Source organism: Saccoglossus kowalevskii, chromosome 1, assembly GCF_978046115.1.
Source record: "Saccoglossus kowalevskii chromosome 1, keSacKowa6.1, whole genome shotgun sequence".
Classification (NCBI taxonomy): Eukaryota; Metazoa; Hemichordata; class Enteropneusta; family Harrimaniidae; genus Saccoglossus; species Saccoglossus kowalevskii.
The window spans coordinates 46,309,701-46,336,115 of NC_140641.1; the positions used below are offsets into that span (position 1 = coordinate 46,309,701).

At 34.9% G+C, this 26,415-nt stretch overlaps 1 protein-coding gene across 3 annotated transcripts in view; it reads right to left on the reverse strand.

Annotated features, from left to right (window-relative positions):
* The window catches only part of LOC102805386 (TBC1 domain family member 2B-like), a 103,797-nt gene extending 85,583 nt beyond the window's left edge, over positions 1–18,214 (reverse strand). For 2 of the 3 annotated variants that reach the window (XM_085502615.1, XM_085502605.1), the window contains exon 1: positions 18,009–18,214. In XM_085502615.1, coding sequence (XP_085358741.1) covers positions 18,009–18,142 — 134 coding nt within the window. In that variant the 5' untranslated portion in view covers positions 18,143–18,214. Of the gene's footprint in view, positions 1–17,932 lie in introns of all 3 variants that reach the window. The other variant, XM_085502613.1, reaches the window with a different exon arrangement.
* Between the last annotated feature and the right edge of the window lie 8,201 nt (positions 18,215–26,415).

Below are 26,415 nucleotides of genomic sequence, written 5' to 3' on the forward strand. Positions count from 1 at the left end.
CATAGATAACATCAAGGGTAATACTGACAGTGTTCTAGTATACACTATAGATAACATCAAGGGTAATACTGACAGTGTTCTAGTATACACTATAGATAACATCAAGGGTAATACTGACAGTGTTCTAGTATACACCATAAATAAAATCAAGGGTAATACTGACAGTGTTCTAGTACACACCATAGATAACATCAAGGGTAATACAGACAGTGTTCTAGTATACACCATAAATAAAATCAAGGGTAATACTGACAGTGTTCTAGTATACACTATAGATAACATCAAGGGTAATACTGACAGTGTTCTAGTATACACTATAGATAACATCAAGGGTAATACTGACAGTGTTCTAGTATACACCATAGATAACATCAAAGGTAATACTGACAGTGTTCTAGTACACACCATAGATAACATCAAGGGTAATACTGACAATGTTCTAGTATACACTATAGATAACATCAAGGGTAATACTGACAGTGTTCTAGTATACACCATAGATAACATCAATGGTAATACTGACAGTGTTCTAGTATACACCTGACCATAGATAACATCAACGGTAATACTGACAGTGTTCTAGTACATGTATACACTATAGATAACATCAAGGGTAATACTGACAGTGTTCTAGTACACACCACATATAAAATCAAGGGTAATACTGACAGTGTTCTAGTATACACCACAGATAAAATCAGGCGTAATACTGACAGTGTTCTAGTACACGCCACAGATAAAATCAAGCGTAATACTGACAGTGTTCTAGTACACACTACATATAAAATCAAGCGTAATACTGACAGTGTTCTAGTACACACTACATATAAAATCAAGCGTAATACTGACAGTGTTCTAGTACACACTACATATAAAATCAAGGGTAATACTGACAGTGTTCTAGTACACACCACAGATAAAATCAAGCGTAATACTGACAGTGTTCTAGTACACACTACATATAAAATCAAGGGTAATACTGACAGTGTTCTAGTACACACTACATATAAATTCAAGCGTAATACTGACAGTGTTCTAGTATACACTATAGATAACATCAAGGCAAATACTGAAAGTGTTCTAGTATACACCATAGATAACATCAAGGGTAATACTGACAGTGTTCTAGTATACACCATAGATAACATCAAGGGTAATACTGACAGTGTTCTAGTATACACCATAAATAAAATCAAGGGTAATACTGACAGTGTTCTAGTACACACCATAGATAACATCAAGGGTAATACTGACAGTGTTCTAGTATACACCATAAATAAAATCAAGGGTAATACTGACAGTGTTCTAGTATACACTATAGATAACATCAAGGGTAATACTGACAGTGTTCTAGTATACACTATAGATAACATCAAGGGTAATACTGACAGTGTTCTAGTATACACCATAAATAAAATCAAGGGTAATACTGACAGTGTTCTAGTACACACCATAGATAACATCAAGGGTAATACAGACAGTGTTCTAGTATACACCATAAATAAAATCAAGGGTAATACTGACAGTGTTCTAGTATACACTATAGATAACATCAAGGGTAATACTGACAGTGTTCTAGTATACACCACAGATAAAATCAAGGGTAATACTGACAGTGTTCTAGTATACACTATAGATAACATCAAGGGTAATACTGACACTGTTCTAGTACACACCATAGATAACATCAAGGGTAATACTGATAGTGTTCTAGTATACACTATAGATAACATCAAGGGTAATACTGACAGTGTTCTAGTATACACTATAGATAACATCAAGGGTAATACTGACAGTGTTCTAGTATACACCATAAATAAAATCAAGGGTAATACTGACAGTGTTCTAGTACACACCATAGATAACATCAAGGGTAATACAGACAGTGTTCTAGTATACACCATAAATAACATCAAGGGTAATACTGACAGTGTTCTAGTATACACTATAGATAACATCAAGGGTAATACTGACAGTGTTCTAGTATACACCATAAATAAAATCAAGGGTAATACTGACAGTGTTCTAGTATACACCTGACCATAGATAACATCAACGGTAATACTGACAGTGTTCTAGTACATGTATACACTATAGATAACATCAAGGGTAATACTGACAGTGTTCTAGTACACACCACATATAAAATCAAGGGTAATACTGACTGTGTTCTAGTATACACCACAGATAAAATCAGGCGTAATACTGACAGTGTTCTAGTACACGCCACAGATAAAATCAAGCGTAATACTGACAGTGTTCTAGTACACACTACATATAAAATCAAGCGTAATACTGACAGTGTTCTAGTATACACTATAGATAACATCAAGGGTAATACTGACAGTGTTCTAGTATACACCACATATAAAATCAAGGGTAATACTGACAGTGTTCTAGTACACACCACATATAAAATCAAGCGTAATACTGACAGTGTTCTAGTACACACCACAGATAAAATCAAGCGTAATACTGACAGTGGTCTAGTATACACCACAGATAAAATCAAGGGTAATACTGACAGTGTTCTAGTATACACCACATATAAAATCAAGGGTAATACTGACAGTGTTCTAGTATACACCACAGATAAAATCAAGCGTAATACTGACAGTGTTCTAGTACACACTACATATAAAATCAAGGGTAATACTGACAGTGTTCTAGTACACACCACAGATAAAATCAAGCGTAATACTGACAGTGTTCTAGTATACACTACATATAAAATCAAGCGTAATACTGACAGTGTTCTAGTATACACTATAGATAACATCAAGGCAAATACTGACAGTGTTCTAGTATACACCACAGATAACATCAAGGGTAATACTGACAGTGTTCTAGTATACACTATAGATAACATCAAGGGTAATACTGACACTGTTCTAGTATACACCATAGATAACATCAAGGGTAATACTGAGTGTTCTAGTATACACTATAGATAACATAAAGGGTAATACTGACAGTGTTCTAGTATACACTATAGATAACATCAAGGGTACATGTAATACTGACAGTGTTCTAGTATACAGACACCATAAATAAAATCAAGGGTAATACTGACAGTGTTCTAGTATACACTATAGATAACATCAAGGGTAATACTGACAGTGTTCTAGTACACACCATAGATAACATCAAGGGTAATACTGACAGTGTTCTAGTATACACCATAAATAAAATCAAGGGTAATACTGACAGTGTTCTAGTATACACTATAGATAACATCAAGGGTAATACTGACAGTGTTCTAGTATACACTATAGATAACATCAAGGGTAATACTGACAGTGTTCTAGTATACACCATAGATAACATCAAGGGTAATACTGACAGTGTTCTAGTACACACCATAGATACATGTAACATCAAGGGTAATACTGACAGTGTTCTAATATACACTATAGATAACATCAAGGGTAATACTGACAGTGTTCTAGTATACACCATAGATAACATCAAGGGTAATACTGACAGTGTTCTAGTATACACCACATATAAAATCAAGGGTAATACTGACAGTGTTCTAGTATACACCACATATAAAATCAAGGGTAATACTGACAGTGTTCTAGTATACACCACAGATAAAATCAAGCGTAATACTGACAGTGTTCTAGTACACACTACATATAAAATCAAGGGTAATACTGACAGTGTTCTAGTACACACCACAGATAAAATCAAGCGTAATACTGACAGTGTTCTAGTATACACTACATATAAAATCAAGCGTAATACTGACAGTGATCTAGTATACACTATAGATAACATCAAGGCAAATACTGACAGTGTTCTAGTATACACCACAGATAACATCAAGGGTAATACTGACAGTGTTCTAGTATACACTATAGATAACATCAAGGGTAATACTGACACTGTTCTAGTATACACCATAGATAACATCAAGGGTAATACTGAGTGTTCTAGTATACACTATAGATAACATAAAGGGTAATACTGACAGTGTTCTAGTATACACTATAGATAACATCAAGGGTACATGTAATACTGACAGTGTTCTAGTATACACCTTAAATAAAATCAAGGGTAATACTGACAGTGTTCTAGTATACACTATAGATAACATCAAGGGTAATACTGACAGTGTTCTAGTACACACCATAGATAACATCAAGGGTAATACTGACAGTGTTCTAGTATACACCATAAATAAAATCAAGGGTAATACTGACAGTGTTCTAGTATACACTATAGATAACATCAAGGGTAATACTGACAGTGTTCTAGTATACACTATAGATAACATCAAGGGTAATACTGACAGTGTTCTAGTATACACCATAGATAACATCAAGGGTAATACTGACAGTGTTCTAGTACACACCATAGATACATGTAACATCAAGGGTAATACTGACAGTGTTCTAATATACACTATAGATAACATCAAGGGTAATACTGACAGTGTTCTAGTATACACCATAGATAAAATCAAGGGTAATACTGACAGTGTTCTAGTACACACCACATATAAAATCAAGCGTAATACTGACAGTGTTCTAGTACACACCACAGATAAAATCAAGCGTAATACTGACAGTGTTCTAGTATACACCACAGATAAAATCAAGGGTAATACTGACAGTGTTCTAGTATACACCACATATAAAATCAAGGGTAATACTGACAGTGTTCTAGTATACACCACAGATAAAATCAAGCGTAATACTGACAGTGTTCTAGTACACACTACATATAAAATCAAGGGTAATACTGACAGTGTTCTAGTACACACCACAGATAAAATCAAGCGTAATACTGACAGTGTTCTAGTATACACTACATATAAAATCAAGCGTAATACTGACAGTGTTCTAGTATACACTATAGATAACATCAAGGCAAATACTGACAGTGTTCTAGTATACACCACAGATAACATCAAGGGTAATACTGACAGTGTTCTAGTATACACTATAGATAACATCAAGGGTAATACTGACACTGTTCTAGTATACACCATAGATAACATCAAGGGTAATACTGAGTGTTCTAGTATACACTATAGATAACATAAAGGGTAATACTGACAGTGTTCTAGTATACACTATAGATAACATCAAGGGTACATGTAATACTGACAGTGTTCTAGTATACAGACACCATAAATAAAATCAAGGGTAATACTGACAGTGTTCTAGTATACACTATAGATAACATCAAGGGTAATACTGACAGTGTTCTAGTACACACCATAGATAACATCAAGGGTAATACTGACAGTGTTCTAGTATACACCATAAATAAAATCAAGGGTAATACTGACAGTGTTCTAGTATACACTATAGATAACATCAAGGGTAATACTGACAGTGTTCTAGTATACACTATAGATAACATCAAGGGTAATACTGACAGTGTTCTAGTATACACCATAGATAACATCAAGGGTAATACTGACAGTGTTCTAGTACACACCATAGATACATGTAACATCAAGGGTAATACTGACAGTGTTCTAATATACACTATAGATAACATCAAGGGTAATACTGACAGTGTTCTAGTATACACCATAGATAACATCAAGGGTAATACTGACAGTGTTCTAGTATACACCACATATAAAATCAAGGGTAATACTGACAGTGTTCTAGTATACACCACATATAAAATCAAGGGTAATACTGACAGTGTTCTAGTATACACCACAGATAAAATCAAGCGTAATACTGACAGTGTTCTAGTACACACTACATATAAAATCAAGGGTAATACTGACAGTGTTCTAGTACACACCACAGATAAAATCAAGCGTAATACTGACAGTGTTCTAGTATACACTACATATAAAATCAAGCGTAATACTGACAGTGATCTAGTATACACTATAGATAACATCAAGGCAAATACTGACAGTGTTCTAGTATACACCACAGATAACATCAAGGGTAATACTGACAGTGTTCTAGTATACACTATAGATAACATCAAGGGTAATACTGACACTGTTCTAGTATACACCATAGATAACATCAAGGGTAATACTGAGTGTTCTAGTATACACTATAGATAACATAAAGGGTAATACTGACAGTGTTCTAGTATACACTATAGATAACATCAAGGGTACATGTAATACTGACAGTGTTCTAGTATACACCTTAAATAAAATCAAGGGTAATACTGACAGTGTTCTAGTATACACTATAGATAACATCAAGGGTAATACTGACAGTGTTCTAGTACACACCATAGATAACATCAAGGGTAATACTGACAGTGTTCTAGTATACACCATAAATAAAATCAAGGGTAATACTGACAGTGTTCTAGTATACACTATAGATAACATCAAGGGTAATACTGACAGTGTTCTAGTATACACTATAGATAACATCAAGGGTAATACTGACAGTGTTCTAGTATACACCATAGATAACATCAAGGGTAATACTGACAGTGTTCTAGTACACACCATAGATACATGTAACATCAAGGGTAATACTGACAGTGTTCTAATATACACTATAGATAACATCAAGGGTAATACTGACAGTGTTCTAGTATACACCATAGATAACATCAAGGGTAATACTGACAGTGTTCTAGTATACACCACATATAAAATCAAGGGTAATACTGACAGTGTTCTAGTATACACCACATATAAAATCAAGGGTAATACTGACAGTGTTCTAGTATACACCACATATAAAATCAAGGGAAATACTGACAGTGTTCTAGTATACACCATAAATAAAATCAAGGGTAATACTGACAGTGTTCTAGTATACACCACATATAAAATCAAGGGTACATGTAATACTGACAGTGTTCTAGTATACACTATAGATAACATCAAGGGTAATACTGACACTGTTCTAGTACACACCATAGATAACATCAAGGGTAATACTGACAGTGTTCTAGTATACACTATAGATAACATCAAGGGTAATACTGACAGTGTTCTAGTATACACTATAGATAACATCAAGGGTAATACTGACAGTGTTCTAGTATACACCATAAATAAAATCAAGGGTAATACTGACAGTGTTCTAGTACACACCATAGATAACATCAAGGGTAATACAGACAGTGTTCTAGTATACACCATAAATAAAATCAAGGGTAATACTGACAGTGTTCTAGTATACACTATAGATAACATCAAGGGTAATACTGACAGTGTTCTAGTATACACTATAGATAACATCAAGGGTAATACTGACAGTGTTCTAGTATACACCATAGATAACATCAAAGGTAATACTGACAGTGTTCTAGTACACACCATAGATAACATCAAGGGTAATACTGACAGTGTTCTAGTATACACTATAGATAACATCAAGGGTAATACTGACAGTGTTCTAGTATACACCATAGATAACATCAATGGTAATACTGACAGTGTTCTAGTATACACCTGACCATAGATAACATCAACGGTAATACTGACAGTGTTCTAGTACATGTATACACTATAGATAACATCAAGGGTAATACTGACAGTGTTCTAGTACACACCACATATAAAATCAAGGGTAATACTGACAGTGTTCTAGTATACACCACAGATAAAATCAGGCGTAATACTGACAGTGTTCTAGTACACGCCACAGATAAAATCAAGCGTAATACTGACAGTGTTCTAGTACACACTACATATAAAATCAAGCGTAATACTGACAGTGTTCTAGTATACACTATAGATAACATCAAGGGTAATACTGACAGTGTTCTAGTATACACCACATATAAAATCAAGGGTAATACTGACAGTGTTCTAGTACACACCACATATAAAATCAAGCGTAATACTGACAGTGTTCTAGTACACACCACAGATAAAATCAAGCGTAATACTGACAGTGTTCTAGTATACACCACAGATAAAATCAAGCGTAATACTGACAGTGGTCTAGTATACACCACATATAAAATCAAGGGTAATACTGACATTGTTCTAGTATACACCACAGATAAAATCAAGCGTAATACTGACAGTGTTCTAGTACACACTACATATAAAATCAAGCGTAATACTGACAGTGTTCTAGTACACACCACAGATAAAATCAAGCGTAATACTGACAGTGTTCTAGTATACACTACATATAAAATCAAGCGTAATACTGACAGTGTTCTAGTATACACTATAGATAACATCAAGGCAAATACTGACAGTGTTCTAGTATACACCACAGATAACATCAAGGGTAATACTGACAGTGTTCTAGTATACACTATAGATAACATCAAGGGTAATACTGACACTGTTCTAGTATACACCATAGATAACATCAAGGGTAATACTGAGTGTTCTAGTATACACTATAGATAACATAAAGGGTAATACTGACAGTGTTCTAGTATACACTATAGATAACATCAAGGGTACATGTAATACTGACAGTGTTCTAGTATACACCATAAATAAAATCAAGGGTAATACTGACAGTGTTCTAGTATACACTATAGATAACATCAAGGGTAATACTGACAGTGTTCTAGTACACACCATAGATAACATCAAGGGTAATACTGACAGTGTTCTAGTATACACCATAAATAAAATCAAGGGTAATACTGACAGTGTTCTAGTATACACTATAGATAACATCAAGGGTAATACTGACAGTGTTCTAGTATACACTATAGATAACATCAAGGGTAATACTGACAGTGTTCTAGTATACACCATAGATAACATCAAGGGTAATACTGACAGTGTTCTAGTACACACCATAGATACATGTAACATCAAGGGTAATACTGACAGTGTTCTAATATACACTATAGATAACATCAAGCGTAATACTGACAGTGTTCTAGTATACACTATAGATAACATCAAGGGTAATACTGACAGTGTTCTAGTATACACCACATATAAAATCAAGGGTAATACTGACAGTGTTCTAGTACACACCACATATAAAATCAAGCGTAATACTGACAGTGTTCTAGTACACACCACAGATAAAATCAAGCGTAATACTGACAGTGTTCTAGTATACACCACAGATAAAATCAAGCGTAATACTGACAGTGGTCTAGTATACACCACATATAAAATCAAGGGTAATACTGACAGTGTTCTAGTATACACCACATATAAAATCAAGGGTAATACTGACAGTGTTCTAGTATACACCACAGATAAAATCAAGCGTAATACTGACAGTGTTCTAGTACACACTACATATAAAATCAAGGGTAATACTGACAGTGTTCTAGTACACACCACAGATAAAATCAAGCGTAATACTGACAGTGTTCTAGTATACACTACATATAAAATCAAGCGTAATACTGACAGTGTTCTAGTATACACTATAGATAACATCAAGGCAAATACTGACAGTGTTCTAGTATACACCACAGATAACATCAAGGGTAATACTGACAGTGTTCTAGTATACACTATAGATAACATCAAGGGTAATACTGACACTGTTCTAGTATACACCATAGATAACATCAAGGGTAATACTGAGTGTTCTAGTATACACTATAGATAACATAAAGGGTAATACTGACAGTGTTCTAGTATACACTATAGATAACATCAAGGGTACATGTAATACTGACAGTGTTCTAGTATACAGACACCATAAATAAAATCAAGGGTAATACTGACAGTGTTCTAGTATACACTATAGATAACATCAAGGGTAATACTGACAGTGTTCTAGTACACACCATAGATAACATCAAGGGTAATACTGACAGTGTTCTAGTATACACCATAAATAAAATCAAGGGTAATACTGACAGTGTTCTAGTATACACTATAGATAACATCAAGGGTAATACTGACAGTGTTCTAGTATACACTATAGATAACATCAAGGGTAATACTGACAGTGTTCTAGTATACACCATAGATAACATCAAGGGTAATACTGACAGTGTTCTAGTACACACCATAGATACATGTAACATCAAGGGTAATACTGACAGTGTTCTAATATACACTATAGATAACATCAAGGGTAATACTGACAGTGTTCTAGTATACACCATAGATAACATCAAGGGTAATACTGACAGTGTTCTAGTATACACCACATATAAAATCAAGGGTAATACTGACAGTGTTCTAGTATACACCACATATAAAATCAAGGGTAATACTGACAGTGTTCTAGTATACACCACAGATAAAATCAAGCGTAATACTGACAGTGTTCTAGTACACACTACATATAAAATCAAGGGTAATACTGACAGTGTTCTAGTACACACCACAGATAAAATCAAGCGTAATACTGACAGTGTTCTAGTATACACTACATATAAAATCAAGCGTAATACTGACAGTGATCTAGTATACACTATAGATAACATCAAGGCAAATACTGACAGTGTTCTAGTATACACCACAGATAACATCAAGGGTAATACTGACAGTGTTCTAGTATACACTATAGATAACATCAAGGGTAATACTGACACTGTTCTAGTATACACCATAGATAACATCAAGGGTAATACTGAGTGTTCTAGTATACACTATAGATAACATAAAGGGTAATACTGACAGTGTTCTAGTATACACTATAGATAACATCAAGGGTACATGTAATACTGACAGTGTTCTAGTATACACCTTAAATAAAATCAAGGGTAATACTGACAGTGTTCTAGTATACACTATAGATAACATCAAGGGTAATACTGACAGTGTTCTAGTACACACCATAGATAACATCAAGGGTAATACTGACAGTGTTCTAGTATACACCATAAATAAAATCAAGGGTAATACTGACAGTGTTCTAGTATACACTATAGATAACATCAAGGGTAATACTGACAGTGTTCTAGTATACACTATAGATAACATCAAGGGTAATACTGACAGTGTTCTAGTATACACCATAGATAACATCAAGGGTAATACTGACAGTGTTCTAGTACACACCATAGATACATGTAACATCAAGGGTAATACTGACAGTGTTCTAATATACACTATAGATAACATCAAGGGTAATACTGACAGTGTTCTAGTATACACCATAGATAACATCAAGGGTAATACTGACAGTGTTCTAGTATACACCACATATAAAATCAAGGGTAATACTGACAGTGTTCTAGTATACACCACATATAAAATCAAGGGTAATACTGACAGTGTTCTAGTATACACCACATATAAAATCAAGGGAAATACTGACAGTGTTCTAGTATACACCATAAATAAAATCAAGGGTAATACTGACAGTGTTCTAGTATACACCACATATAAAATCAAGGGTACATGTAATACTGACAGTGTTCTAGTATACACTATAGATAACATCAAGGGTAATACTGACACTGTTCTAGTACACACCATAGATAACATCAAGGGTAATACTGACAGTGTTCTAGTATACACTATAGATAACATCAAGGGTAATACTGACAGTGTTCTAGTATACACTATAGATAACATCAAGGGTAATACTGACAGTGTTCTAGTATACACCATAAATAAAATCAAGGGTAATACTGACAGTGTTCTAGTACACACCATAGATAACATCAAGGGTAATACAGACAGTGTTCTAGTATACACCATAAATAAAATCAAGGGTAATACTGACAGTGTTCTAGTATACACTATAGATAACATCAAGGGTAATACTGACAGTGTTCTAGTATACACTATAGATAACATCAAGGGTAATACTGACAGTGTTCTAGTATACACCATAGATAACATCAAAGGTAATACTGACAGTGTTCTAGTACACACCATAGATAACATCAAGGGTAATACTGACAGTGTTCTAGTATACACTATAGATAACATCAAGGGTAATACTGACAGTGTTCTAGTATACACCATAGATAACATCAATGGTAATACTGACAGTGTTCTAGTATACACCTGACCATAGATAACATCAACGGTAATACTGACAGTGTTCTAGTACATGTATACACTATAGATAACATCAAGGGTAATACTGACAGTGTTCTAGTACACACCACATATAAAATCAAGGGTAATACTGACAGTGTTCTAGTATACACCACAGATAAAATCAGGCGTAATACTGACAGTGTTCTAGTACACGCCACAGATAAAATCAAGCGTAATACTGACAGTGTTCTAGTACACACTACATATAAAATCAAGCGTAATACTGACAGTGTTCTAGTATACACTATAGATAACATCAAGGGTAATACTGACAGTGTTCTAGTATACACCACATATAAAATCAAGGGTAATACTGACAGTGTTCTAGTACACACCACATATAAAATCAAGCGTAATACTGACAGTGTTCTAGTACACACCACAGATAAAATCAAGCGTAATACTGACAGTGTTCTAGTATACACCACAGATAAAATCAAGCGTAATACTGACAGTGGTCTAGTATACACCACATATAAAATCAAGGGTAATACTGACATTGTTCTAGTATACACCACAGATAAAATCAAGCGTAATACTGACAGTGTTCTAGTACACACTACATATAAAATCAAGCGTAATACTGACAGTGTTCTAGTACACACCACAGATAAAATCAAGCGTAATACTGACAGTGTTCTAGTATACACTACATATAAAATCAAGCGTAATACTGACAGTGTTCTAGTATACACTATAGATAACATCAAGGCAAATACTGACAGTGTTCTAGTATACACCACAGATAACATCAAGGGTAATACTGACAGTGTTCTAGTATACACTATAGATAACATCAAGCGTAATACTGACACTGTTCTAGTATACACCATAGATAACATCAAGGGTAATACTGAGTGTTCTAGTATACACTATAGATAACATAAAGGGTAATACTGACAGTGTTCTAGTATACACTATAGATAACATCAAGGGTACATGTAATACTGACAGTGTTCTAGTATACACCATAAATAAAATCAAGGGTAATACTGACAGTGTTCTAGTATACACTATAGATAACATCAAGGGTAATACTGACAGTGTTCTAGTACACACCATAGATAACATCAAGGGTAATACTGACAGTGTTCTAGTATACACCATAAATAAAATCAAGGGTAATACTGACAGTGTTCTAGTATACACTATAGATAACATCAAGGGTAATACTGACAGTGTTCTAGTATACACTATAGATAACATCAAGGGTAATACTGACAGTGTTCTAGTATACACCATAGATAACATCAAGGGTAATACTGACAGTGTTCTAGTACACACCATAGATACATGTAACATCAAGGGTAATACTGACAGTGTTCTAATATACACTATAGATAACATCAAGCGTAATACTGACAGTGTTCTAGTATACACTATAGATAACATCAAGGGTAATACTGACAGTGTTCTAGTATACACCACATATAAAATCAAGGGTAATACTGACAGTGTTCTAGTACACACCACATATAAAATCAAGCGTAATACTGACAGTGTTCTAGTACACACCACAGATAAAATCAAGCGTAATACTGACAGTGTTCTAGTATACACCACAGATAAAATCAAGCGTAATACTGACAGTGGTCTAGTATACACCACATATAAAATCAAGCGTAATACTGACAGTGTTCTAGTATACACCACATATAAAATCAAGCGTAATACTGACAGTGGTCTAGTATACACCACATATAAAATCAAGCGTAATACTGACAGTGTTCTAGTATACACCACATATAAAATCAAGCGTAATACTGACAGTGGTCTAGTATACACCACATATAAAATCAAGCGTAATACTGACAGTGTTCTAGTATACACCACATATAAAATCAAGGGTAATACTGACAGTGTTCTAGTATACACCACAGATAAAATCAAGCGTAATACTGACAGTGTTCTAGTACACACTACATATAAAATCAAGGGTAATACTGACATTGTTCTAGTATACACCACAGATAAAATCAAGCGTAATACTGACAGTGTTCTAGTACACACTACATATAAAATCAAGCGTAATACTGACAGTGTTCTAGTACACACCACAGATAAAATCAAGCGTAATACTGACAGTGTTCTAGTATACACTACATATAAAATCAAGCGTAATACTGACAGTGTTCTAGTATACACTATAGATAACATCAAGGCAAATACTGACAGTGTTCTAGTATACACCACAGATAACATCAAGGGTAATACTGACAGTGTTCTAGTATACACTATAGATAACATCAAGGGTAATACTGACACTGTTCTAGTATACACCATAGATAACATCAAGGGTAATACTGAGTGTTCTAGTATACACTATAGATAACATAAAGGGTAATACTGACAGTGTTCTAGTATACACTATAGATAACATCAAGGGTACATGTAATACTGACAGTGTTCTAGTATACACCATAAATAAAATCAAGGGTAATACTGACAGTGTTCTAGTATACACTATAGATAACATCAAGGGTAATACTGACAGTGTTCTAGTACACACCATAGATAACATCAAGGGTAATACTGACAGTGTTCTAGTATACACCATAAATAAAATCAAGGGTAATACTGACAGTGTTCTAGTATACACTATAGATAACATCAAGGGTAATACTGACAGTGTTCTAGTATACACTATAGATAACATCAAGGGTAATACTGACAGTGTTCTAGTATACACCATAGATAACATCAAGGGTAATACTGACAGTGTTCTAGTACACACCATAGATACATGTAACATCAAGGGTAATACTGACAGTGTTCTAATATACACTATAGATAACATCAAGCGTAATACTGACAGTGTTCTAGTATACACTATAGATAACATCAAGGGTAATACTGACAGTGTTCTAGTATACACCACATATAAAATCAAGGGTAATACTGACAGTGTTCTAGTACACACCACATATAAAATCAAGCGTAATACTGACAGTGTTCTAGTACACACCACAGATAAAATCAAGCGTAATACTGACAGTGTTCTAGTATACACCACAGATAAAATCAAGCGTAATACTGACAGTGGTCTAGTATACACCACATATAAAATCAAGGGTAATACTGACAGTGTTCTAGTATACACCACATATAAAATCAAGGGTAATACTGACAGTGTTCTAGTATACACCACAGATAAAATCAAGCGTAATACTGACAGTGTTCTAGTACACACTACATATAAAATCAAGGGTAATACTGACAGTGTTCTAGTACACACCACAGATAAAATCAAGCGTAATACTGACAGTGTTCTAGTATACACTACATATAAAATCAAGCGTAATACTGACAGTGTTCTAGTATACACTATAGATAACATCAAGGCAAATACTGACAGTGTTCTAGTATACACCACAGATAACATCAAGGGTAATACTGACAGTGTTCTAGTATACACTATAGATAACATCAAGGGTAATACTGACACTGTTCTAGTATACACCATAGATAACATCAAGGGTAATACTGAGTGTTCTAGTATACACTATAGATAACATAAAGGGTAATACTGACAGTGTTCTAGTATACACTATAGATAACATCAAGGGTACATGTAATACTGACAGTGTTCTAGTATACAGACACCATAAATAAAATCAAGGGTAATACTGACAGTGTTCTAGTATACACTATAGATAACATCAAGGGTAATACTGACAGTGTTCTAGTACACACCATAGATAACATCAAGGGTAATACTGACAGTGTTCTAGTATACACCATAAATAAAATCAAGGGTAATACTGACAGTGTTCTAGTATACACTATAGATAACATCAAGGGTAATACTGACAGTGTTCTAGTATACACTATAGATAACATCAAGGGTAATACTGACAGTGTTCTAGTATACACCATAGATAACATCAAGGGTAATACTGACAGTGTTCTAGTACACACCATAGATACATGTAACATCAAAGGTAATACTGACAGTGTTCTAATATACACTATAGATAACATCAAGGGTAATACTGACAGTGTTCTAGTATACACCATAGATAACATCAAGGGTAATACTGACAGTGTTCTAGTATACACCACATATAAAATCAAGGGTAATACTGACAGTGTTCTAGTATACACCACATATAAAATCAAGGGTAATACTGACAGTGTTCTAGTATACACCACAGATAAAATCAAGCGTAATACTGACAGTGTTCTAGTACACACTACATATAAAATCAAGGGTAATACTGACAGTGTTCTAGTACACACCACAGATAAAATCAAGCGTAATACTGACAGTGTTCTAGTATACACTACATATAAAATCAAGCGTAATACTGACAGTGATCTAGTATACACTATAGATAACATCAAGGCAAATACTGACAGTGTTCTAGTATACACCACAGATAACATCAAGGGTAATACTGACAGTGTTCTAGTATACACTATAGATAACATCAAGGGTAATACTGACACTGTTCTAGTATACACCATAGATAACATCAAGGGTAATACTGAGTGTTCTAGTATACACTATAGATAACATAAAGGGTAATACTGACAGTGTTCTAGTATACACTATAGATAACATCAAGGGTACATGTAATACTGACAGTGTTCTAGTATACACCTTAAATAAAATCAAGGGTAATACTGACAGTGTTCTAGTATACACTATAGATAACATCAAGGGTAATACTGACAGTGTTCTAGTACACACCATAGATAACATCAAGGGTAATACTGACAGTGTTCTAGTATACACCATAAATAAAATCAAGGGTAATACTGACAGTGTTCTAGTATACACTATAGATAACATCAAGGGTAATACTGACAGTGTTCTAGTATACACTATAGATAACATCAAGGGTAATACTGACAGTGTTCTAGTATACACCATAGATAACATCAAGGGTAATACTGACAGTGTTCTAGTACACACCATAGATACATGTAACATCAAGGGTAATACTGACAGTGTTCTAATATACACTATAGATAACATCAAGGGTAATACTGACAGTGTTCTAGTATACACCATAGATAACATCAAGGGTAATACTGACAGTGTTCTAGTATACACCACATATAAAATCAAGGGTAATACTGACAGTGTTCTAGTATACACCACATATAAAATCAAGGGTAATACTGACAGTGTTCTAGTATACACCACATATAAAATCAAGGGAAATACTGACAGTGTTCTAGTATACACCATAAATAAAATCAAGGGTAATACTGACAGTGTTCTAGTATACACCACATATAAAATCAAGGGTACATGTAATACTGACAGTGTTCTAGTATACACTATAGATAACATCAAGGGTAATACTGACACTGTTCTAGTACACACCATAGATAACATCAAGGGTAATACTGACAGTGTTCTAGTATACACCATAGATAACATCAAGGGTAATACTGACAGTGTTCTAGTATACACCATAGATAACATCAAGGGTAATACTGACAGTGTTCTAGTATACACCATAGATAACATCAAGGGTAATACTGACAGTGTTCTAGTATACACCATAGATAACATCAAGGGTAATACTGACAGTGTTCTAGTATACACCATAAATAACATCAAGGGTAATACTGACAGTGTTCTAGTATACACCATAGATAACATCAAGGGTAATACTGACAGTGTTCTAGTATACACCATAGATAACATCAAGGGTAATACTGACAGTGTTCTAGTATACACCATAAATAACATCAAGGGTAATACTGACAGTGTTCTAGTATACACCATAGATAACATCAAGGGTAATACTGACAGTGTTCTAGTATACACCATAAATAACATCAAGGGTAATACTGACAGTGTTCTAGTATACACTATAGATAATATCAAGGGTAATACTGACAGTGTTCTAGTATACACTGTAGATAACATAAGAGTAAACAGTCATGGACTTGCAAGTTATCAAAATCAACAACACAACAGTGAAGCGGTATCTGAAAATGAAATAACACTATATAAAAAAAAACACGAAACAAACATGTAAAAGGTGGTAATCATTGACCCATTACCCATCAGCCGCTTCACACCACGGTGATCTCATCTGGCCGAGTTCGACGTATGAAATGAATGATGAACAAAACAGACCTATAATCGTGACATCGTTGTTGTTCGACCTCATCACATGTACTGCCATCTTTTAATGCCGCAAATCCGTAATCATCAAAATACAGAACATCGTCAGGCAGATTACACGAGCTGGACATAGCGTAGCGGTTCATAACAGTTCAAAACGTCACAGGTTTAGAAAACAACAACGAACTCCAAACATATACAATTTCAAAAATGGCCGCCTTTCGATTGCATTTGCCTCGTTTTCAAAAAGACCCCTTAGGTATTTGAGGAATAAAAACTTCCTATCATGGTAAGAGGTCTTCATACGAAAGTCGGGCAATATATTTTCCTTTTACATCTGCATATCAGTTTTGGTGTGGAAAGATAGATTCGGGCTCGTGCGCACCCATAGCCCACAAATTATGTCTTTTGGGGGAATGAATAATGAATAGATGAATGAATGAATAAATTAATTAATTAATGTAGAATACTTTATTTTCGCTTGGAAATAATTTTCGCTATTTTCGCTGAAGGAATGATTCAGGGAAAATAAAATCCAGGCAATATACCTTTTTCCTATAATTTACATTCAACTCGGCAAAAATCAGTGAAAATAAAATCCACACAAAACACCCAAAAAGTCTTTTCAGCGAAAATTGATTCAAGCTAAAATAAAGTATTTCACAGTAATGTTTATTAAATTGGTTCAACTATCAAGATTGTCCAGAATTGCATTACCGACATCAAAAATCGGATGACACAGAACAAATTACAACTTAATGACTCAAAACCCGAGGCTACGCTTGTATGCTCATTAAAAGTAGCATCTAGATCGTCAATACCCTCAACGATGTCCATTGGCGAGTCTTGTATCTCTTTCTTGTCATCAGTCTGTAATCTTGCTGTCACACTTGACTGCAATATCAATATGTCGCAGCAAGTACATATATATGCAAATCATGCTATATTCAACTAAGACGTATTTCTTCTATTTGCCACTATCTTACACCAAAAGCAACACAAACTCTCGCCTGTGCTCTTATACTATCTCGTCTTGACTATTGCAATAGCTTATTATTCGGGTGCCCTGATTCAAGGTCCTAGGAACCGTACCGGCCATACCGGCTATGGCCGCACCACTTCTGCACGACCCCCCTGTGTTTCGAAATCTCTATATCTATATTCCGAAAGCCCTATGTTCCGAAGGCCTTATGTTCCGAAAGCCCTATGTTCCGAAATTTCTATGTTTGGGAAATGAGTAAATATATGCCCTAACGGCCTTCGAGGGTGGTAAACAGGGCTTGAATTGCTACTTTCTAAGCTGAGGTTCGACTCCGGCTTATTTTTGACGTGTTTTAGGCGATTTTATTGGGCTTTCTTTTTGGGCTCTGTATTTTGTACATTTTCTAAGTCCAAAGGCCAGGAAGAAAACAATACAAAATAGTGAGCCCGAATAAATCAAGAAAACAGCCACAGCCGAATCTTCGCTTTGATAGTACCTGCGTTGAACTTGCTTGCACCATCAAGTCTTCTACAGTCAAAGAAATTGTAACAAATGCAAAATTATTGCTATTAACCATGCTTTGTATGTTAAAGGACGGTGGTCTTCGTGCCACGGCGTGTTCGATATGGAACTCATTTTTTTATAAACCAGGATGTACTGGAAATAGTGACATCATACACTTACCTTGGCATAAATTTAAATACAACAGGAAAATTAGAAAAAGCCCAGGCAGACCTAAAAAACAAAGCTCTTGTACACCACTCAGAATTCATTTGAAGATGTTTGATGCAGTAGTTAGACCGATTCTCTTATACTGCACTGAAATATGGTCTAGTGATATTATTGCCCACACAAAACAGCTTTGGAATTTGACAACACTCATGGAAAAACTCCATACCAAATTCTGCAAGTTTTTATTAAAGGTGAACAGCAGAGCCTCAAACTTGCCATGTTTAATTGAATTAGGGAGGTACCCTCTTACAATACAGGGTACAAAACAAATGTTAAAATATTGGATGAGGGTTCAGGAAATGCCTGAAAATACATTAGTATGTGAAGCATACAAGCTTGGTATTAAGATGCATGATTCTGGTACTAAAAACTGGGTATCTGGTGTGAAAAAGATTCTGGAAAACCTAAATTTAAGTAATATCTGGAAAGATGGGCAAATTAAATACAGCAATGCTACTATTGAAGACATTACAGAAAAACTTAAAATGCAATTCCAGAAAAAAAGTAAAGAATGCATGTTTGATGATGATAAGGGCGTGCATCACAAAAACAAATTGAGAACATACAGAGAAATAAAAACTGATTATTCTTTTGAGAAATACCTCCAAATAATTAAAAATCCACTATATCGTGCTGCAATGACCAAATTTAGAATAAGTGCCCACCGTTTACAGATTGAATCAGGCAGATACAAAAACATCTCCCTCTCTGATAGAATATGCCCTGTCTGTGATCTTGGAGAAATTGAAGATGAGAAACATTTCCTTTTCACGTGCCAGCTATATGATAAAGAAAGAACCAGCCTTTTTACTAAACATAAAATGTATGGAGAGACATTAATAAACATATTAAATAATAAAAACGATCACATAATTAAAGACGTTTCAAAACACATTTATACTTGCTTTATGCTTAGGGAGCAAAAAATCAAACAATAACTTCAGTACCAGCTGCCTCAAAAAAAAACTCACAAAACACAGATTTACATTTATTTACATTATATTACAATTATTCATTTATCTCATATTGTGAGATATGTATTTATTTCATTCATTTACAGTACTTTTAGTATTTCCTTTTATTTTCATTTTTTTTTATTATTACATGTTTTTGACTTTATTGTATTTTATGTCAAGATCTCAAATGGGATACGATAGCAATAAAGAATTACTTACTTACTTACTTACTTACTTACTCATAGCGACGTACACAACGCGTGTAAAATATATCGTTTGTTCAGTTTATATGAAATTCGAACACGCGCTGCGCGACGACCATCGTCCTTTAAATTAATGTTAAGTTAGATTTCATAATAAATGTAAGTTTTCTGTCTTGTTTATCTTTTTGGCTCGCTCGTGACAGTTTTGGACACCCCGGATGATGTCACCAGTGTATCAAATCAGTACGGCCTCTAATGTCAAAACGCTTACTACGTATTATGTTTCATATGTTTGTTTGTTTTTACTATTAAAGTGCCTGTAAAATGGCTGTTATTTTCTCGCTTGAAACCATTCATTGGTACATCAATATTATTATTTTTTTATGTTCACTACCTTATACTAAAATGTCTTTGGATATTTAAAGTACTAACACATTTTCACTTCCGGTCAGGTTAGACCTAAAATACACCACGAATATTCACTTTTGAGATATATTTTTTGGTATTTGTTGGTTCTTGGATATTTTATCTTCGTCGTCTTGTACTTCATTTAAATTCGAACTTCCCAGTTTGCGTAAAAAGGGTGAGTTTCGCGATTTCGACATCGAATATTCCTTTGCTTCATTATTTGCTGATGGACGGTCGCTTTGGTATGTGCTCTGTAACTTGCAGCACATGAACCTAAAAACCTTTGGTAATCAAACAAAAATTACGTAGTACCGTACTAAAGTCAAAAAAGTACGTTCAAAGTTTGCATTTGTTCGTAGCATAAAAACGATTTACTCCCTCGTTTATTGTGAAACCCTCAAATCAACTGACTTCCATTCCCCTCAAGCGTCAAAATGGTATGTGCTTCCATTTTATGCTAGGACTCGAAACAGTCTTTTTTTGCCTGACGTGTTCATTTGCTTTCAATAACGTTTCAGTGGATGTCGCTGTCGTACTCTGAGTCTTGCGGATAACATTTTGGTTCAAATTCACCAAGAAAATGTCTTTGTCAACTAACATGACGGAAATCAAATTAGCATAACAATGCATTTGAAGGTTGTTGCCATTTTATTCGACAACTTTCCACACCAGTGCCACACCACAGACAAATATAAAACATTTACAGCCAGAACAAAGTAAGCTTGGACATTCAGTTGTGAGACATAACAAAATAAACGGTGCCAGCGATAGATTTTGCGAATGAAAGAACAAAATAAACGCAATCAAAGGCGCCGACCACGCGCGTTGGAAATAAATAGAACGCGTTGCGACGAGAATCTCATCGGGTGTATGGAAAACGAAGACCCTGGAAAACGAAGACTCTGGAAAACGAAGACCATGGAAAACGAAGACCATAGAAAACGAAGACCCTGGAATGTTCCTATGACGCCAATGATACACGAATTCGCCCAATATCGGGCATTTACTTTCATTGTGAACTAACTTCCCGTACGAAATTCTTCATAATAGATTAAACTACTTTTAATTGTGAATTTGCAACGTATGGAAAACGAAGACCCTGGAAAACGAAGACTCTGGAAAACGAAGACCATGGAAAACGAAGACCATGTGTCACACGCAACGTAATATTACCGTAATTGGTATAGTACAGGTGTGATGGTTCAAATACCAAAATTGCAACAGTAACAAAAAGACTTCCCTGGCGGCGATGATAACATACGTACACGGAGCCAACAGAAGAGGTTTCAACTGGTACTGGTATTATTATACTCTGCAAACATCAAGTACAATAACGCGGTAAAACTCCACTAGATACTTAAACTCCAATGCAATTCAACAAGATCTCCGATCTGAACTCAGTGCTGAACAACTCCCCTATATATACCCCCACTGTCTATAAATAGACCATTTCATCAGCATACATAATGAGTCTGGAACTTACTACAAATTTCTAGAATGTTCCATTACCTTCTATTGCCTCCCACAGTGTTCTATTACCTATTCAACCATTTTCTAAAAAATATAGAATATTCCACCCAGACACAGTACAGTTCTAGAACATTCTCAGTGACACGGAAGTGGTAAATAAGTCGTATGCGACACCCTGGAAAACGAAGACCCTGGAAAACGAAGACCATGGAAAACGAAGACCCTGGAAAACGAAGACCATGGAAAACGAAGACCATGGAATGTTCCTATGACGCCAATGATACACGAATTCGCCCAATATCGGGCATTTACTTTCATTGTGAACTAACTTCCCGGACGAAATTCTTCATAATAAATTAAACTAACTACTTTTAATTGTGAAATTACAACGTGAAGTACTTATTTTCGCTGTGAACTCACAACATGCGTATATTGAATGCGAAATAATACGTATATGTATAATTGCATTTTACTAAACATATGTAACATATGTAAAAATCAATCACGTCATATTATTAAATGAGTTCTTAAATAAATTGCGTGACGTTATTAAATAGTTACCAAATGAAATTACGTACGCTCCGATCGCATGGAATTACGTCGCTATTGGTCATCGTCATTAAATGGCATGATTAAATTATGTCAGAATAAAAATGTATATTGTCAGGTTACTGATTAAAACGTGTCCAATGGAACTACGAAGTTAACTTTACTGACACATGATTGAATTTGCAATTCCACCCCGACCTTATTTAATTATGGTGAATACGTAATGATTTATTTACGTACTCGTATAATAACGACATGCATAACTCATATAATAGCGTGATGTACTTAATTTAATTGCGATCTCGTTCAATAACGTGATATACTTAATTTCACTTCAAACATATTTAATCCAACACGAGGATGTAATTCAATTGTAGCCCCTCGAAGACAATAGTTCCCGGTTCCAATACGTATACTGGTATTTGGTGCTTATTCGAAGTACTTGCACTTTGAATATATTCGCATGTATAGTTACAAAGTTTAATCACGCACTTTATTTATAGATTACAATTTCATACAGACAACCAAAGACAGATGCAGTTTTTTTCTCATTTTTGACCGTTTTTGCTTTTTTTGGCTTTCCTGTACGATGGGTTTCATATCTATATTTTGTTAAAAATAATTTAAAAATAATCATTAAAACCAACTTTAAAACACAGTTAAACTATTATTATGAAGCGCTGTTTACATTTTGTTTATGTTTGAGGGATGATTTGCATATTCACGCCACTTAGCGGTTCCTGATTGACAGATGATATGTAAATTAAATAAGAGTCAAAAGTTTCATAACAGTACTATTTCCGGTGGTAGGGATCGCGTGTTGTGATTTTGTGCACAGTTTACCGCGGTTTTGTAACACTAGTTGTAATATAAATAACCTAATAAATTTTCCGATTTGGAGCAGTGTCTTCGATATTATGGATGAGAATGTAAATGCGTTGTACCCTGGCTTCGAGGTCACTTTCGCACAACATATAATTTATGCAAGTACCGCCCCTGTTTGTTCATGCATTGATTTCGTCAATATAACGGGAACATTCAGAGTGCCGCTGAATGATAGTTCTCGGAACGCACTTTCAAGTGCGACTATTCTCATATTATCCGTACATTTATCTAATTTGTCAGTTATCCTTCATAATGTCTTAGTTATCATGTGAGCTGGTAAATATTGTAACAGCGACTGTGAAAGTGACCGCAATTTGGCATGTTCCCACAACGACGTGCCGATTATGCAAACCGGCCATTATCTTCGTTTCTTTCGAAGCACTTTTTTGAAACTTCAATTTGAAATAGCTTCTGAACCACATGTGGGATAGTTCTAAAATTTCACACAGTGTTGTTAGTACTTTGAACATCAAAACGGGGTCGGTTCGTTCAGACACCACTATATATTAAACCAAGATGAAATTAGGCATACTACTGGGTTTTACATTGATTATATCCGCAAATGTGTATGAAAATAATTTATTATGAAGAATTCGCAATGAAATTCGCACGGGAAGTTAGTTAACGAGTTCACAATGAAAGTAAATGCCCGATATTGGGCGAATTCGTGTGTCATTGGCGTCATAGGAACATTCCGGGGTCTTCGTTTTCCGGGGTCTTCGTTTTCCAGGGTCTTAGGTCTTCGGTCTTCGTTTTCCAGGGTCTTCGTTTTTGATACACCCGAATCTCATCCGCATCTTTCACTCACGCAAACGCACACACATGCTATTTCCGTGTATTGAATACGTTGGCAACGGAAGAGACAAGTTTAAATCATCTTTAAAGCAACAGTCTCACACTGAATATATGTTTATCAATTATTAAACTAAACATTCAATGAAGCAGACTGCGACGGTTAAGACAAAGCTAAGACGAAAAACATGCGACAGTACGATTATGCTCGTCGACTACACGCCCGGGAACTAACGTTCAAGTATCCAACTTCCCAATACAAAAATCAGCTAAACAGTTTGCCACCACGATTGTGGTGAATTGGCGAGTTATCAACGAAGACGACCGGACGTCTCCGGTCATGAGCTGGCTGGTTCGAATTTATCCACTTTTACAGTGATGAATATTGCGTTCGAGTTGGGTTACTAGTAATTACAAGCCTGACTTACATTTTTCTTGCGGTGTTTTTCGTCAATGTATTAAATATAAGCGCGTTGGGAAATAGCATAATTATATTGCGTGAAAGACGCTGGTAAGACTGTGTCACAACGTGTTCTATTTACTTCCAACGCGCGTGGTCGGCGCCTCTGATTGAGTTTTTTTGTTATGTCTCGCAACTGAACGTCCAGGCTGACCTTTTTTTGGCTGTAAACCTTTGTTAGGAAATTCACGTGTATTAAATTTCGTTTTTAAGTCGCGTACCATAAATTGCGTTTTAGAGTCCTCCAGGTTTGTTCCAAAGACTGCAGTCGCACCAGAGATAACCAGGACATTGATTTATCGTTTTGTTTTAGGAGTCAGGAAGAACACATCAATCTTGGGCATTTATTGTGAACTGGGAAAATACACACTCGACGTATTCATCAAAAAACAATTAATTAAATACTTCAACAGTCTTGAGAGTAATGAATAGATCAAATGAATAAACCAACCACAAATTATCGAAACAACAACTATACTGAACGACAGAGAAACCAAGAAATTAGGTTTGGAAGGTGAAAAAATATATAAATTTTACTGGAAAAGGGAAATTAACATAGGGACTAATGATAACCAAAATAACAATAACAGAAGGAATAAACTCAGAACGTACACAAATTTCAAAAATGAATTTACTTTAGAAAATTATGTGATCAAAATAAAGAATGCCGAACTACGTGAATGTCTAAGTCGGTTCCGTCTGAGCAATCATAAACTAAAAATTGAAACAGGGAGGTACACCAAACCAAAAACTGAAATAGGAAAAAGAATCTGCGAACTGTGTTCAAATAACAAGATGAGTACCATTTCATGATTGAGTGCTCCTTTTCTGAAAAATCACGGAAAGCACTATTTGAAGAGACTACTAAGCACATTATAAACTTCACGAATATGATTGACTACAACATTTTTTTAAAATTAATGGGTGATACAAACCTGAAAAAATATTTATCAGAAATAACACGAACCTTAGACAGCAACAT